The sequence below is a fragment of the Calonectris borealis genome, chromosome 3 (assembly GCF_964195595.1).
Source record: "Calonectris borealis chromosome 3, bCalBor7.hap1.2, whole genome shotgun sequence".
In the NCBI taxonomy this organism is placed as follows: domain Eukaryota; kingdom Metazoa; phylum Chordata; class Aves; order Procellariiformes; family Procellariidae; genus Calonectris; species Calonectris borealis.
This window is the reverse complement of record NC_134314.1, coordinates 121205360-121223383: the sequence shown is the minus strand read 5'-3', so window position 1 is coordinate 121223383 and position 18024 is coordinate 121205360. Positions and strand designations below refer to the sequence as shown.

General features: G+C 41.0%; 2 protein-coding genes across 4 annotated transcripts in view; one reads left to right on the top strand and one right to left on the bottom strand.

The window, feature by feature from the left end:
* Positions 1 to 18024, top strand: part of MACROD2 (mono-ADP ribosylhydrolase 2) — an 888004-nt gene that overhangs the window by 99715 nt on the left and 770265 nt on the right. The window lies entirely within an intron of this gene.
* Positions 412 to 17669, bottom strand: FLRT3 (fibronectin leucine rich transmembrane protein 3). The gene is made up of 3 exons (XM_075147695.1): positions 17468 to 17669; positions 9249 to 9983; positions 412 to 8120 (listed from the first exon to the last, which is right to left on the bottom strand). The coding sequence occupies exon 3, from the start codon at positions 8073 to 8075 to the stop codon at positions 6126 to 6128; it is 1950 nt and encodes a 649-aa protein (XP_075003796.1). The 5' UTR covers positions 8076 to 8120; positions 9249 to 9983; positions 17468 to 17669; the 3' UTR covers positions 412 to 6125.

Genomic DNA, 18024 nt, shown 5'->3' with positions numbered 1-18024 from the left:
TGGACAAAAGCTTAGATTTGATGTGATGTACGGTGTGTTTCCCACGCTGAAAGATTTCTGCTTCTAGTCTATAACTGTGTATGTAACTACGGCTGCTCGTGTGCTTCTCAAAACTAAAAAGTCCCACATTTTGAATAGGACCTTACAGTGGTGAAAACTGATGTCATTACCCTAGTGCAATTCTTGCAATAAAAGTGAGACTTCCACTTAAAATTCTGGAAAGCGTTATTGTGAGGAGAGAGGGGAAAGGGAAGTTTGTGGGGAGCTCTTTTGCCCCAGCAGCACCTACCTTAAATGTGTGTTGATGTGAGATAGGTGTTTACTTAAATTAGTTGACCAATTCACTTTTGTAGCCACTGAAAACTGAAAGATTTGGAGTGAAATTACTTATGCCTCTTAATTTAAAAAAAAAAAAAAAAAAAAAGACAAGAAAAAACCCTGAACGAAACAAAACCAATCCCCACACCCTCAGAAAACATCTGTTTTCATGTAAAAGCCAGTTGCCTAACAGGCATTTATCAGGGACTAAGACCGTTGGAGGAAATCAGTATTACATCAATTGGATGTGCATTTCTGATCTAAATAATTTTTTAAATATTTTGCATAAATTAAAAAATTAAATTATGCATAATATGTGAATAATTTCATCCTTTTGTAAATGATGTTCCCACAGTTAATGATTAAAGAACATCGCGCAGACCCTTGGTTTTGAACAATTAAACCTTCCACGGCCGTGTCTATAGATAGATATTCCTTAAGCTCAGGGAGGGGACAGGAGCGTGCGCTAGCACTTGGGCATGATCTGCTCCCTTTTTTTTTTTTTTTTTGATTACTTAAGAGGGCTGTTCAGGACAGAGTATCAGCCTACATGAATACTATCAACCAGCTTGAACAAGTCAGATTATTTAATTAGCCCTATTAAGATGCTTCTATTTTTATAACTTATTTATGAGTGCTTTTGCTAAGCTTAGAAGGTCCAGCTTCAGATTTCAAAAAGCGTTTTCAGCTCATGTTGTTGTTAGTAGTCTTGAGGGGTTTTATACCATGACTCCACAACATTTTTATCCTAAGAAAACACAAAGGGGCTTGAAAAGCAGTTGAAGTTGGGTAATACCCTTCTGCAGTCCTGGCCTGCAGGTTTCAGGTGTAGGACACTTACAACGCCCATGCATGATGGACGTTTGCTCAGTTTCCAAAATGCGTGTTGTGCACCTTTGCCTTAGACGATCGATAATCCATAGGATGGTTGTTTCTTTTAACACCCATTTTGTTGAAGTGTTTTGGATTCCTCCTAGGGCAGGAATGTTCTCCAGCCATCACTGAGAGACTACCATAAAAAAATTAGTATCTTGCTTGATGTCCAGTGCTGGTAAAATGCAGGTGATGCCTGTTTTGAGCTAGATGCTCTGTCACCGATTTACTGAGATCCAGGTACTTCATGTGTTTTTATCTAGATTTTTTTGAGAGGAGCAGGAAATTATTTGATGAAGTAACTATTAAAAGTAAATCAAACATGCATATTAAAAAAAAAAAAAAGTTTTAAAGGAACAGTGTCCAGAATCTGATACCTGTGTCACGGTTGTACCTTCAGAGAGTTTGAAAAGGCTCTAATTTCATCACAAGGGTGGGACTCCTACTCTGCCACCCCCAAAACTAAATTCATTTGCAAAGACAAAAATATGCTTTCAAGTGTAAAATTTTCAAGTCTGAATTCAGTCAATGGGCTTTTCCTTCCTGGCTAAACCAATCCTGACTAGTTTGGAAGAAGAAACTCCCCAGTTATGGAATAACTTTGTTCTTTGTATAAAAAAAAAAAAAACAAACAACCAAACAAAAAAAAAAACCACCCCAAAACCTCCACCAAAAAAAAACCAAAAAAAAACCCCAACCCCAAAAAACTTCCCTGGTGGTAAGTGCTGGCTTGTAGCTCGAAGCTTTTGTTGTTGTTCTGGTGTCAGTGAAGAACAGTTAATTAAACAAAGGTCAGTCCCAAGGTGATGCTGAAACAATATATGGATTTGGAAGCAAGGTTAAGGTGTTTTGAAAGCAGAGGGTATCTGTGTGAAGTGTGGTTCCATCCAAAACTATCATCTGGTTTGGATAAATCCAGGCAGATGGCACCTGCCAGCTCACGCTTGAAGACCTCATCCAACTTTAGTTGCAGGTGAATATGCAAAATTGCATCCTCTTACTTAGCAGAGAAGTCTATATATGTGCTTAGTGCGTTATGTCATCAGTAAATTATTTTAATAGCAAATAAGGCTTTGTTACTTTTGCTCTTGCTTTATTGCATTTGCTGCTCTACATTCAATATGTACAGCATTGGCACAATATAGCTTGCATGCTAGCTAGTGCATTAGCAGAAGAAATGGTAACTGTGTTCCGAGACCAGAATACTTTGATATTGGTACTGTTAAAGCCAGGAGGAAAAAAAAACCAAACCCAACAAAAAACCCGAACAAAAAACCCCAACAGTTGTTGCATTTCAGGCTGTTGTACAAAGCTAGGAAATAATAGCTTTTAAATGAAGCAAATTTAGTTCTGGAAGGTATTGAGATGAGACAAAATTAATATGGTTTTCAAAGTACCAGGGGTTTTTTGGAGTCAGCTTTCAGGTTAAAACATAACTGTGAGCAATTCAGGATAGCAATATAAATTTAAAAAAAAAAAGGGACAATAATAAAGAATGTAAAAGATACTTGGCATAGTATTTTAATATGGAGGATGCTGATTAAATTAACTCTGCACGTAGGTTTAGGCAACACTGAAAAAAATTCCACTCCTTGCTCCACAATTAAATATTGAACAGTACACTGCAATAACATGGAATTAGAAACTTATTTGAGATAAATGTAATGTGGATTAATGTTATTTTGATAAATGTGTTGAGTAAACTGCTCAATGTAGTAATCCGATTTGCCTACGTATGTAACTGTCTAATAGAATGGATTTATGCATGGTGCTAGAGAGCATTGCATGCTGTAACTGCAGCGCTATGATAAGTAGAAGAATCTTGAAGAGACAGGCATGACATGGAGCAGAACAGAAATCTGTATAAATATCAAAAGAAAAAAATACAGAGTTTAGTTTGAAATCAATCTTTCACTTGCCAAATTAGTCTTAATATTATGCGTGTTGCATAAAAGTTGCTGTGAAACGTAAGGAAGATCTTGTATGCATGGATGTGCCATTTTTTCCATTGACATCAGTTGCGGTGGGAGGACACCAGCTCTCCCTGCAAACCTGGCCTGGTTCTCTGCGGCAGACAGAATCGCTTGTCCAGGTTTTCACTCTCTTTCTGCTGGAGGTGAACCAGGAACAACCGGGCCAACTTGTTGAAGTTGCTTTGGATTTGCATACTACTGCCTCACAGTGCATAAACTTCACATGAAAAGTCCTCGTACTTAAGGTTCACATGCAATTATCTCCTCCTCAAATGGCAACTTCTTTATAGCCCATATGATCTTTGCGTGGCATCACCCGAGATGCGCGGTAGATGGTATGTACCATTAGGAGGCTACCTCCGGCCGAGGTGCCTCAGAAGAGGCATGGGAGGGTACTCATTGAGTGTTACTTTACCCTTTTCACAACACAAATTTGGAGTCAACTAGGAGAGAGGTTTTCATGTAAATCACTTGAAAATCCAGCAAAACCTATGTAATTTTGTTATCGGAGAGCTGATGGCAAAGAACTAGTAAGCTATTGCCAGTGAGCCAGCCATTAAATGTGTCTCTGATATAAGGGGTCCCTATATGCTAGCTTAGATGAAAACCAGGTCCGTCTTCTCCATCTGTGTTGGTTTTCCTTTCCCGCTCACTGCTCAGGAAGCCTTTTGCACAGGAACGTAATGAGGCTCCGCGTGCTTAGTCTTGCCCTTCCCTAGATTTGTACCTGATGAAAAAATAAAGCAAAATAGACTTGTTTAGTGCATTACACTGAGCTGAGCAAATAATCGTTTAGCATAACATGCCCTGTCTGTTACTTTTGCTATCGTGGATCCAATCAGTGTTCCATGTGAAGGAGAAGACGTGATTTGTGTAAGGTCGGTAGGGAAGCACAGTGCTGCTCCTCCGTCCGGGTCTCCTCCACTGCTCAGGAACTGCAGGAGGCATTTTTGAAGGTGAGGTTGAAGAAAGTACCATGGCACAGGGGGTTTGGAGAGGAACTTCCCTGGGCACATCTGGAAAATGAGGATGAAAAGAGCTGCGTGTTACTGGAAGTTTTTGGGTCTGTGCAGTTAGATGGATCCCTGGCAGGAGAATTGTTTGCAGGCTGACTGCTGAAACCATCAGTCTCGGTGTTTGTCACTGTTTTTTCTTGTCATCTTCCATCCTTTACCACTCGGACAGGCCAAGCACTGCTAAAATTCTCTTAAAATTGAATTGCATTTGGTATACATGCCTTCTTGTCTGAGGTATTGTCCAAAATATTAAGTATTTTTCTTTTTATTTGCCGTTTGTGTTGAAAAAGAAATCCTATCTCAGAAGGTTGTAACTCCATGCCTTCCCTCCCTTTCATTGTTGACACACTTCAAAGTTGTGAAAACTTGTTTTCCAAGTAATTTATAATAAGGAAACCCTGGAAGTGTGATACTGTCAAGTCGAACAAAGAAAAAAGTGAAGCTCATGACCTGAATAGTAGTAGCTTCTGAGTGGGTTTCCTATCAGTGCACTGCAGGTGTGTGGCATTATTTTGAACTAATTTTTCCAACTTTATTCATCAATAAGACCAATATTTTTCATAGTTAAGTTACGTATGAAAAAGTGGGTATTTTATTTCTTTTTTTCCTCTTTTCTTTTAGTTTTTAAAAGCTTGATACATGTAGCGTTGGATCAAGGCACATACAAGAGGCCAAAGGGCGTACAAAGCACTTTGGTTTTTAGTTGAAGAAACAAATGGTTATGGCAACAAAGAGTGGCTTGGGGTTTAAAGGTGAAATAGCTCATAGTTCAGTAGGAAGACAGAAAGAAACATGTTACCTTACAGATTTATTAAGGAATTTTTGGAAAACTGTGACAGTAATGGGCAGTATTCCCGACTGTAATGGCAGTATATCGAACACATACCTGTATACTGTTGGAGTATACGCTTTAAAATAGCTGTATTCCCCAATTGTTTGTTTACCTTCGTGACTAAAGTTTTTGAGACCTTGCTTACATAGCCTGGGTTTTTTGTCCTGCTCTTTTTCTTTACAAAACTGCACTTCAAACCCTTTTCCTGTTCAAAGCAGTCTCTGTCCTCCTGCCCTTGCCTCTCAAACGCCTATGACCATCCATCACTGTTTTCTCTGTAATAAGCAGACGGCTGGCTTCGATAACCAGAAATCTATCCCTCAACCACATCTACCCCCTTGGTTGGTAGAGCCTAGCACGTATTTTTAAATTCCTTGTTAGGAATTTTGTTATACTTTCTTCCAGGGATCAATTTTTTTTTTTTTACACGTGTCAACCGCTTCAGTCTCATGCATGTCATCGATTTGATTATTTTTGTTTAAATTGGATTTCACCATTGTTGAATGGATATATCCAGACAGCTGATATTGCCCATTACTACACGCATTTTTGTTTATTGAATATTGTTGTGGTTTACAGATTTAATAGACCCAACGTTGGAAGTTCTGTGAGTTTTTGCAACCACTTCTTGATCTTCCTGATTTGCCAGGTTCAACATTATTTTATTGATACCAAAGTGAAAAATGGCCTGTGCTTACACTTACAAGGATCTCAGATGAATGTTCTGACTGCTCAACACGGCAAGAAAATTCACTTTCACAGTCAACAAGTCATCTTACTCAGTAGAACACAAAAGTTAAATGGTCTGTAACTTCAATATTAGCAAGGAAAATACAGTACAAATTACTAAAAAATACTAAAATATAGAATTGTGGTCAGGTATCCCCACTACATTAATCGCAGCAGTAGCCTGAAATTTGAAACTTTTAATAAAAAGTTCTTAAATATAAATTATATGGCAAATGTACAGTACATTGCTTTGTCAGTCTTTTAATCCAGTGTTTTGCAGTAGAACAGCAACCGTTAAGTCAGTCTTTTCTCGTTTTCTTTAAAAAACAAAACCAAACCAAAAAAACCAACAAAACCCAAACCAGTCTTTTGTGTCCTTCAGTATCATGAGTGTGAATGATCTGAATCTGGAATACCACTGTCTCTGTAGCTCCTGTTACTACTGCTTTCACTGTGGCTGTTCTTGTACAGATTCATGCCGTTAGGCGGGAAAATGGTGTGTATTACAAATTCCTCCTTGGACACTTGGTCGTTGGTTATTGGTATCATCTGGAAAGAAGTCTCCCTGATTTCTAGGATGGAGTTATCCTTCTTGGTTCCCGCTTCGGCGTAGTCGTCTTTTCTCCGGCGTCCCTTGCTGTAGGCGCAGTTCCGGGAGAACAGGGACCCGTTTCTGTGGACGTACCAGCAGACCAGGGCCAGCAGCGCTATGGCCACCAGCGCCACCGCCCCGCCAATGATGGCGGCCAAGGGCAAGCTGGAGTTTTTGTAAGGTTCTTTCTCCTGCTCCCGGTTGAGGGTCGTGGTAGGGTTGTACATCTTCAGAGGTGCCGTCTCGGTCTCAATGCACTCGGGCGTTTCGTCGGAGAGATAGATGTTGCTGGTTTCCATGGGAACCATGCATACACGGTATGGCGATTCTGGTTCGAGAGCCGTGAGCAAATAGTCGTTTCTGTCGCCCGTAACTATCGTTTCAGTTATAGATCCAAAGGCAGGGCTGTGGCCCATCTTGAGCCAGCTCAGTCTTAAAGCAGTCATTGGTAGTGCAACTTTCCAGGAGATGTGAATAGTCTCCGTGCTTACGGATTTCACAAATATCGTAATGATTTTACGTACCGGGCTTGCTGTGGTTCTGTAGTTTTTATTTAGGTTGGGAGTCTTGATGTCTGGTTGTTTGGTCACAGAAACTGGCCGGTGTCCCTGGGCCGGGTATAACGTGTTTGGTACCACAGTAGTGATTTGGATGGTGCTTATCATGCCATCGTCCTTACAATCAAATAGTTCCGCGTTGAGGTCTTTGATAGCCATTCCACGTACTTTCTCTGGTGCCTGACACATCAGTCCACGTACGTTAACTTTTAAAGGCAATGACTGTAACCAGTCACGTACCCATTTCATTTTGCACCCGCAGTGCCAAGGGTTGTTGCGAAGAAACAGTTGAGTTATGTTGTCCAGATCATCGAAGACGCCCTGAGGTAAATTGCTAAGATTGTTATTGGACATATCTAGTCGGTACAACTGCCTTAAGTAAGAGAAAGCATTGGGTGGCACACGGTTGATGTGGTTTTCTTGAAGATAAAGCTTTCTTAGGTTTGTTCCCGGCAAATTTACCGGTGCGGCTGTGAGCGAATTGCGGACCAATGACAGTTCTGTAAGATTGACTAGATTCATGAAGACTTTGTCTCCTAATCCATGATTATTTAGAAGATTTCCGTCTAAAACAAGGCGTTTTAGATTTGTAAGGTCTTGAAGGGACAGCTCTGAAATCGTGGAAATACGATTGTCATCCAAGCGTAGCTCTTCTATCGTTTTAGGCAAACCCCAGGGAATGGTGCTAAGGTGATTTCGAGAGAGAAAAAGAAGTCTGAGATAGATGTTGTCCCGGAAAGCTCCATCCTCGATGCTAACAGCGGAAACAGAATTATCATCCAAATGCAGTTCTTCCAGATAAGGAATTTGTGAAAGTGAATCATAAGTAATGGTCCGTATATTATTCTCCTGCAAATGCAGTTCCTTAACGTACTTAGGGAGGTTAGTGGGGAATTCATCTAGGCTGTTGTGGTATAAATATATTCTTTCCACCCTAAGCAAGTTCTTCAGTTCTGAAGGAATCCCAGCATTATTTATTTGATTGTTCTGAAGGAAGAGGGTAGTAGCATCCTCTGGGATTCCTGTAGGAATAGACGTCAAATCGCGATCATTACAATATATGAAACCCATATCACAGCGACATACTGAAGGGCATGGTTTGGCACTAACAGAATAAGGTGCCATGTCAAGTAACAGCCCTATTTTAGTCCAAACTAGGAAGATGCTCCAGGTTACACTAATCATGGTCAGGAATGATGAGATTTGTATACAGTTCTGATCTTCAACAATCTAAAAAAACCAAACAAACAAAATTATCCAGATCATCAGTGAAGAAACTGCAATGAAAATTCAACTTCAACATTACCGAAGACATCTGAAACATGCGTATTAAACTAAAATTCAAGCTCATAGACACATTTTACTTTCTTTTCCTTATATCAATAATTGTACTACTTCTTGTACTAATTCAATTAAGTTAAGAGGTTATTCTGCGTAGTAATTGAAAATGATACAATGTAGTATGTCTGATCTGTGAGTTGTTTTGCTTAAGCAAGAAGGTTCTTTCTAAGGATTCCCTCACATTTCGTGTGTAGAGACAATCTTTGTTTGCAGATACCAGATAAGTACAGAGCTGAAGTCACACCAGAGTTCAAGTAAATCATTCCATATCTGAAAGATAAGAAGTAATTCCTAAGCTAGCTAACCACCCAGGAGTCCTTAAGTGAACTATAAAACTCTTAACCAAACTCACAAGTTTCAGTGGTAGCTATTTTGGAGGTTCAAAAAAGTCCTAATAGCAAAGCATAAAATGCAGACAAAAGAGCAAGGGCCAGCTAAAGACTTTTTTCCAAGGTTTACCGAGTGCTCAACGTCACGTTGTCTATCTTACAAATACTGCAGCCTACTTTTCTTGGTTTTTGAACTGGAATGTTTAGAAAGGTGAATGTTACAATTGGTAGGTAGCTAACAACCCGACGTAGCTGGTAGAGCTATGGCTTTCTGGTTGACTGGATGGAATATTTCATTACATGCTTAATTTCATGTTTAAATATTTGTCATTCTCAAAAGTCTTGTTACTAAGGAGTACACTAATAAGAGACTATTTGGCAGGTTTAACCACACTTTCCCATCTTATTAGTTCAAACTGTGCAGGGTAGGATAATATAAATTAACTCTTGAGACTGAAATTGTACTTTGCATTGGTAGTGTGTTTGTATATTGAGCTCAGGTAATTAGCATTTTTATAGCTTTTAAGACAACATAATTCAATTACCATTGTAATTAGGGTTGTGAGAACTTCTGCAAGATGACCTATGCATTAAGCGATGTCATGACCTTTTCTCTTGTGGGTTCATATATTAATTGAACTTTATTCTCTGAGGCATGAAAAGGAAAAGAAATTAATATTGATCCTACCGTATTTAAAGGTATGAGTAAATTTTGTGCTTGAGGATATCCAGTAAAGGAATGTCTTTCTTGCGAGTCACTCTTACGGTTTACTCCATGGAGCCGTGTTTTTCTTGGTGGTGTTTACTCAGATGGTCCTTCTCGGTGGTGTGTGTTTCCTGGCACGATACTCAATGAGCATTCCGACCAAGATTTATCATGGTACATAAGCACACCAGGCCCGGGGCGTAGAAAAGCTTCAGCTTCCCTCTATTTTTGTCCTCGTGTAAAGTCTGTGAATGAAGAGCCTCTTTTGTTTGGTTTAATGCCTTTAGCAGGAACTACTTTCTTTGTAACTCTTAAAAACTCTTCTGTGCAGCGTAGTAGTCGGAGGTGGTAACTTCAGCGCCGCGTGAGGGAAACTATTCATTATGCTGAGGCTTGAAGGATGGCAGCCTCTTCAGGAGGTCACGAAAGGGGCTGCTTTTTCCTGTCCAGAATTATCCAAGTGTAAGCTTTGTACAGTAGCTACATCCTGATACATCCACGCCTCTTGGAGAGCGCCGTTTTCCGACTCTCACTTTTAACACTTCTTCCAAATTTGTAATGCAGGAAAGAATTCCTCCTGCGCTGCAAGAACGCAAGTTACTCTACCGTAGAAACATCAGGCAATTCAGATGGTTTTCTTCATCAAAAAACCCCCAGAAAAATATGATTTCCTTCCCAGAAAACTCCCCTTTTAAAGCTTTCCTTGAATTCTATTTCCTGTGAAAGTAAAAACAAACAGGAAAAAAATGGTATTAATAACAACAGGTGGACACTAGTATTCAGAGTTGTGTGGCATCCCCTATATAAATCAGGCTATGCTTATTGTATACATGACTAGCACATCTTGTTTTCCCAAAATATTGCTATTTCAGCAAAACACAGAGCTCTTTAAGAAAACGTTTTGCTGTTTAATCTCATGTTACTGCAGTTTTGCTGGAACTAGGTTTTCCTTTCTTTCAGCAGAAAACAAAGTCATCTTGAATGGACAGACAGTAACAAAATAGTTGTAAATTATGTTTCCCATCTGATTACAAATGCCAGTCCTGCCTCCTTGGAGGAGGCCAAAATGGTTGCTTGCTTTGTGTTCTTGGTAAACTGAGGTAGATGATGAGCCTCTCCTTGGCCTTAAATGTAAGGGGAGCTAATTACCATTCAGTAGTTACTGGATGAAAGGGAAAACGTTTTTGCTAAAAGACTGTATTAATATTTCACATCTGCAACATGCTGATTCTGAACTGGGGGCTAGCTAGGCATCTGTATCAACTCTTGGCAAGAGAGATACGTATCTGGATTTTGTCCATGAAATGTGCTCGATTTGTGGTCTGAACTTTTAGGCTATTGTATTTGTCACTTTGCACAGTGGAATTGGTGTTTAGATTAGCATTTTATCTGATTTTTCTAATTTCAAAAAAAGAAAAATATTTTCAGTCTTGGCCGTTCCTGTTTCTTGAAGAACTCTAATTACTGGGTTATTTTTGAATGGTATTTTTAACTTGGGCTACTTCATATCACTATTGCAGAGAGTATCCACAGTGAGATACCAAGTGTGTGTTCCCTGAGAGCCTGTAGGTAGGATGTGTGAAATAGAAGTGGTTAAATCTGAAATTAAAAAATCCTTAACGTTTACTTGCTTCTCCCTTTTGTGACTTCATGTTGTCTAGAAAACTGAGCACAATCCTCAGAACTGAAATGCTAGGAAGAAACAGCATACTGAGTAGTGCTTGCTTAGCTGCCTTCCTCTGAGCTTAACTAGAGTAGCTTCTGGTCCGTCATAAAATCTGAGACCTAAACAGAAACAGTCTCTGTTTTAAAACTGTCTTTTGCAATTTGAAGCAGGTCCATCATTAAATAGATCAGCAGTACTCCTACAGCAACAGGAAATACGCAATGATACAAAATTATTGACACAGATACAAACTATGCTATTCTTTTTCACAGAAAAATGTTGACCATTAAAAAAAAAAAGCCTCCCACTGTAGAGATGGTGTGACTGTCTAGCGAGGGAATGGCCAAGCCTTTTCTTTCCTGATGCTGCTTTCATGCTCATCTGAGCTTTGTTTTTGCACCTTGTTTTCAGCAGTTGTGTAATGAAAATAGTCACTTAAAATGAGAGACCCCCACTGTGGCATAAATGAGTAATTTAATGTATGGTTTATTTAAGACGAAAACTCAGTCTGTGTGGTCACATTTTAGAATATAAGGGAATGCATATTTTTTGGTAACTTATGTAATTTGGGCAAATTATGCAATCAGTATAAAATGGAAGAAAAAGGCTCCATATTCTTGCAGTGTCCAGTTTTCTTGGTCTGTATTACTGAAGTGTTTGGGAAAAGAAATCCAGGCTCTATTCCTAAAACTTTGAAATAAACAGATGCTTAACAGCTGTATGAAAAACGGCATCTCTTAGGAACTAACGTGAAGTTGTGATAGAGGGTATTTTCTGGAGGTATATCGTGAAGCAGGAATATAAATTTGTTAAATAGGCCTTTGAAGGCTACAATAACTTTTAAGTACTTAAAAAAAAACCAACATAAATTTTCTTTAGACCTTTTAGAGCTGTAAAAAACATGTTGGTATTAAGCAAAAGAGAGGCTCCAGTATGCATATATTACATATCCACACACGAGAAAGTAAGTTCGTTTGTTTTACCTTTCTAGCATATAAACTGTTTCCTCTTTGCTCCATTTGATAGTCATCCCTTCATTTATTGCCGCTATTATAATAGCAGTAATGTGTAGGATTAAAATGAAAGCACTAAAGCTCATTAAGTTCTTGGAATTTTTTTATCCCTTCTCTCAAAATTACATGAAAACAAGAGAGAGAAAAATAAAAGGAGGTCTCTCTGGAGAAGACGACACTGTTTCAAAAATGTGGATTAAGACTATACCCCCCACCCCCTTTTCTAGACTTAGAATAGTTTTCTTCAGGTTTTGATTGTTTGATATCTTGCACTTCCCTTTTATATCTCAAGCCATAGCTGAAAACAATGTTTTTGCATATCAAAGGCTCCAGTGATCTGTCTACAGAGAAGAAGGGAATCCTGCTGCCATGCTCCAACTTTCCCCTTCTTGAGCTGTCTCTAAATATTCCCTGACATCAAGTCATTAAAGCTGATCCGGCAGGATGAAAAGAAAAGTGACCCCCACTGGTACAGACACTGTGTCCAGGTTTCTGCAACATCAAATTGGGAGGCTTCATGGACACATGGTTTTGAAAGAAGCCCTTACTTTTGAACGGAGCAGATTTTAGAAAGTATGTGCTAAAATACATTTCTAAATGCAAAAATGACTTTTTTTGGTAACAAAAGTAACACTGGAGCAACTGAATAGCAGCTTTTTTGCTTATCTTTATTCCGAGTTGAATGTTTTCATGAACTTTGCTGAACTGCATGGTTAAATTACTTTTCCTGGGACACTGTGTAAGCAAGTGTATTACTACAGATAGCGGTAATGCTTGAGCCTCACGCGTGTACTTATCGCTGTGGTACAGCTAAGCAGGGGGACATCTTATTTTAAAAGGTTCAAAGTAATTTGTACTATACAAGAAAAACGTACCGAAGAAGAACATTATATTTTCTATAAGGTATGGAATCCAGCTACACTCCCTGTACTGTAGGCAGGCAACCGCAAAAAAAAAAAAAAAAAAAGTTTTGGTGTATTTGAAAAGTTGGGAGTTTTTCTAAAAACAGTGCCAAAGAGATCTTTTCTTTCCAAGCTGTGATAAAACGTGAATAAAATCAAGACGTGCCTTACTCGAGGTCACACAATACTTATTTGAATTTCTAATCCACCTCTGTGTTCTCCGGCAGGAACTCTGGTAGTTCAGTGGCTTCTTTCTAGCCATCAAAGTACAAGGGGAAGGGAAACAACTTGGTAGTTTTAGGTTATAAATGACAAGAGTATCATTTAAAGTTAACATTACAATATATGTATTTGATAAGCCTAACAATTTTGCTTTATCAGTGTACTTAAATTCCAGAATTACCTCTGTATTTTTTTATAGCCTGAAACGTATCAGAAACACGCGCTTATCATCTTTTAAAATATTTGCGAAGTCTCTCTGTTCCATATATTGTCAGTTTAGCTTACAAAGGTCATGCTGCCTCTTAAATAGCTTCACCAACTTTTTTTTTTTAAAAAAAAAAAGTTCCACAGTGCTAATCTACACTTAAAACAATGCCCAGACTTTGTTTTCTTTAAGTGTATTACTCAGGGTTAGTTGATAGTGACAGCAAAATGCTTTCTAAGCACCCTGTCTAGGAGCTGCAATTTCCACGATCATCATATTTCAGGAAGGTGCCCCAGTCTTTTGTTTGGTGCTAGGCAAGCAGAAGGTCCTCTAGCTGTCTTTCCAAGGGGTAAAGAATGCAAAGGAGTTGGTTAAAGTGAGAGTGAGCCCTTCAGTCAGATTGTATCTTTGTGTTTTGGTGAAATTTGGGGGTTTTCTTCTGTTGGAGAAGATTTTAATTACTTGCAGAAAATTTGCTCTCCCCCCTCTTGTGTAGTAGGTGAATGTAATATTGCTTTTGTCTTCCTAGTTCTAAGTCAAGTGTCTTAAAAAAATGCAAATTTTGATGTGATCTTCCCTCAAATGCAAGTGAATCTGACTTAAAAATGGATTCTGAGTAAAAGCTTGACTCCACGCCTAAGATGAGCCAAACCAGTATTTGCTGTAGAGGATGGAAATGAACTAAGAGTCGTTCTCTTCTGAAGTTTACTTGTAAAACCCTTCCTGGTTTTGAAGAGGCTAGGTTGAAAAGATCCAGACTATTATGCTATTCTTCCTCACTCTCTCCTTTTGACTACTCTGCTTCTGCAAAGGTTGCATGTTAAAAAAGCACTTTGAGGGGGAGTGTTTTGCAATGGCTTTGTTTTGTGTTTTAGTGCTCTTTGAGTTTAGCCAATTATGGCTCCTAGGTTTTCTTTTGAGAGCTGCTGCTGAGGTAACTCGCCTGTGCTTAAAATAAAAGAATAGAGAACAAATGCTGCCATTGTTTCAAGGTAAAATCAATTTCTCCCCCCCCCCCCCTTGACAAGTTTAGGTGGAATTATACCTGATAGGGAGTTCCTGGCACAAAATGTTAGGCATGTAAAAATGTTACTTAAACACTGGATAAAGTTTCAGCAGTTTTGTTTCTTTCCCTCTTAAAATAGTTGTTTGCTCATCTGCCGATTACCAAATTTGCTCCTCAAAAAATAAGACTTAAAAAAACATTCTTGAATTCTTACAGCTCATGAAAGGGAGAACAGAGTTTGTGATGATAGAATATATTTACTGAACACTTTTCAGGATGCCTGCCCTGAGTGATATTTGGTCACTTATTAAAAATAAATGTAAGCAATCACATATTAATTCTTCTGTGCACTCCTGTGCTTTGAAGTGATTAAGGAAAAAAACTTCAGAAATAACTAGCCATTAGTATCCATGCTTCCTGCTAGAAGGAGACAAAGATGGCCATCTACCAACCGAAGCCACTTCAAATCACTGCAATGCAAAGTTTGCAAACTCCAGCAATTGCTTTGATTAGTCACCATTGCCTTACATAATATCTTTCAACTTCTAGCTATTGGTGACAAAGGAAAAAGGAAAAAAAGAAAAAAAAAATCCCGCAGCCCAGAAATGCATCTTTATTTTGTTCTTGCTGTAAAATGTATGCACTTTGTTTCCGAAGATTAAAGCTTGCTGTGAGTTTACTACAGAGTTTTTTGCCCACTGGGGGGTGGTACACGCTACAAAAACTGTGCTTTTAAGAGCGACAAGTCAGATGTTTTTTGCTGCTGTCCAGTTTTCTCTGCTTTAATTACAACAAAGTCTCCTGTTGAGAAAAACAGAGCAGCCTCCAAAGGAGGGCATTTAAAAAAAAAAAAAAAAAAAAATCGTTCTTTCAGAGAGTTTACAGAATCTTGCTAACTACGGTATTTATCTGGTCATTTTCCAGTTAAAATAAAATGGTATGAATGTACCAAAAAAAAAAAAAAAGAGAATTAGCATTTTAAATATATGCCAAAGGTTGTCACTATTTGTGGTATATAGGAAGAGCACAGAAGGCAGGAAAAAATACAGCTTTTAGAAGTGATTAAATGTAGATGGAAAAATAGAAAAGCTTGATAACAGTATGAATAGAAGGATTAGAATAACCTCAGTATATTTTAAGATAATTGGCTTTCTGTAAACCCAGGTATACCTTTTGTTTATGAAATATTTGAAAACCGATCTTAAACAGGGCTGTATTGTACGGTTTGGGAATAAATTAAAGGCAACTTGAGGGTGGTTTTATTTTGAGGGAGGGAGGGAAGAGCACTGAAACCTCTCAAGTATGACCTAATGTGTGGCATATATTGACAAGGAAAACACATACTGATCTTACTGTTTTATAGCAGATAATTCTTTTCTTTGTATACTTGAATTGACAAATGCATTTTTCATTCTAATTCAAAGAAATGTTCATTAAGACGCCATATCCCCAGGCAATAGAGGGTGAGCATAATTGATGCTTCTATCTTTTTGGGCAGTATATTTTAGGCAAGGAAATTGGGGTCAGGATAATGAATTTTTTTTTTTTAAAGTCTGAACATTTTCAGCCTCTTCTTTCTATACTTTTTCTCTGCAGAGAGGATTTACATGGAAATGCAAAACGTGAATCTTCTTAGAATTCTAAGTGGCAATAAGAAAACGCATTCAGCTGACGTGCACTTTCGCAAGAATACGATTTAATCGTAAAGTAATTCTGCATTTCGGTGTGAATCTGGTGTACAAAATACTCGGCTGTACTCTATTAACTGACCAGAATTGATCCCTTGACGAAGGGAAGTGACTTGCCCTCAGTCCAAATTAGTAACCCATGGCTAACAGCACTCCACGAATTAGTTAATTACACGCACTCGTTCCTCGCGTTTGCAACACTCCTTGCAACTTTGACTGGATGCGCCAGGGTTGTGCTCAAACCCCTTTGCGGTCAGAGAGATTAAAATTTAGGCTACCTCAAAGAGAAGGACTGAGCCAGAAAGGCAGCTGTCTGTGCAAGAGCAGAGCTTTTATTCGCCAAGGGGGTGATCTTGAAAACTAAGCAGGAACCAAAAAAAAACCCAACAAAACCCCCCCGAAAATCAGAAAGCTGTGCCTAGATGCTCTAAGCTATGGCAGATGCTGGGAAGCAGGACTGCTGCGTTGAGCGGTGCTGCGCTGGGAAATGCAGGGATACTCGGGCTTTGCCTTATCAACTAAGTTGCAGTTCTTAATGGTGTTCGAGGAAATTGGTAAAACAAAAGACTCCGGCACGTCTAGCAGTCCTGAAACCGTTGTCGGGGGGAGAATAATGTAGACATGAGGTGTGCAAAGGAGTAAGTGGATGAAATATTCACTTGCAAGCCATTTATAAAAGCATCTGCTGTACTTGTACCAGGGCAGACAATCACTTAATAAACTGAAAACAGCAGAAAAGTTGATTAAAACTAGGCAAGGACCTTCCGCATGCCAGCAGGATTATCAGCCAGCTCTTCTTCCCAAAGAAAGGGGGGCGTTTTTGAGGAAATTTGGGCCTGTTGCATTCTTTCTTTAATGTATGTGCAACCATTTTGTTCCCCATCTCCTCGCCCGCAGACTTTGTGCGGGAGGAGAGGCAGCGCGGGGAGGGTGCGCAAACGCTCTCGCCTTTTTTTTTTTTTTTTTTTTTTTAAATACATGCAGCAAGGAGAAGGGGGGGAGTTTCCAAACCAGGGGAGAAATGCGGGGTACGGGCAGGAATATCCCCCCCCTTCCCCATTAAAACGAGGGGCTGGGGTCCCAGCACCGGCGGAGCGTGGGGAGCCGGCCCGCGGGCGCTGCTCTGCGGGTCCCTCCGGGCTCCCCTCCGCCCCCGCGGAAGGCGGTTTTGCGCTCTTTCTCCCGCAGCCGGTGCAACGCTGGCACCGCACGGCCGGTTTCGGGAGCGGCGGGCTCGCACCCCAAGTATACGGCGGGTGGGTGGGCAAAGGCCGGCTGCAGACGCCTCTGTGCCCGCCAGGGCGGGCTCCGCGCTCCTGCGCGCCCTGCCGCGCAGCCAGCGGGGCGCTCCCCGCCGCAGCGCCGTGCCCGCACCCCGAGGCTCGTGGGGGGGGATGCCCAAACTTCCCGCCGCGTCCTCCTCCTCTAGCTCCGCACCATCCCCCCCCATACTCCGACCCGCGCAACTCCCGCGGAGAAAGCGCTTATCCCGCACTTACCTGTGGGGCGCGGAAAGGGGCGATCCCGGCTACAGCGCGGCCGCCGTGGTAATTCCACTCATGGCTGAGGAAGGGCGCGCAGAGGAGGAAGAGGCGCCGGCGGCCGGGGCCGGGCGCGGAGCGATGCGCGGAGCGGAGCGGTGCGCCGGGCGCTGCGCTGGCGCGGGGCAGCCGCGGAGCTCGGCGCGCGCCCTCAAGTCGCGGCGGCAGCGGCGAGCCGCGGGGGCGGGGCCAAACGTCACCGGGGGCGGGGCCGGCGGGCGGGGCGGGGCGGGGCGCGCGGCGCCGTCGCTAGGGGGAGCAGCAGGCGGTGCCATGGCCGGGCGGGGGCGGGGGAGGGGCGGCGGCGCCTCATCCCTGTGGGGAGCGGGGGGAGCCCGCGCCGGGGGGGGTGTTTCTCGGTTGTTTTCTCATTTTTTTTCCCTTTTTTTTTTGCGGCGGAGCCGCTGCTGGCTGGGCTGGGAAGGAGGTGCGTGCCCCCTCGTTCTTCCAGCGCTGCGAGTTAAACCCCGAGTGACCGTTTTCGGTTCCCCGGTGTCGGTTGGGCTCCCGACGGG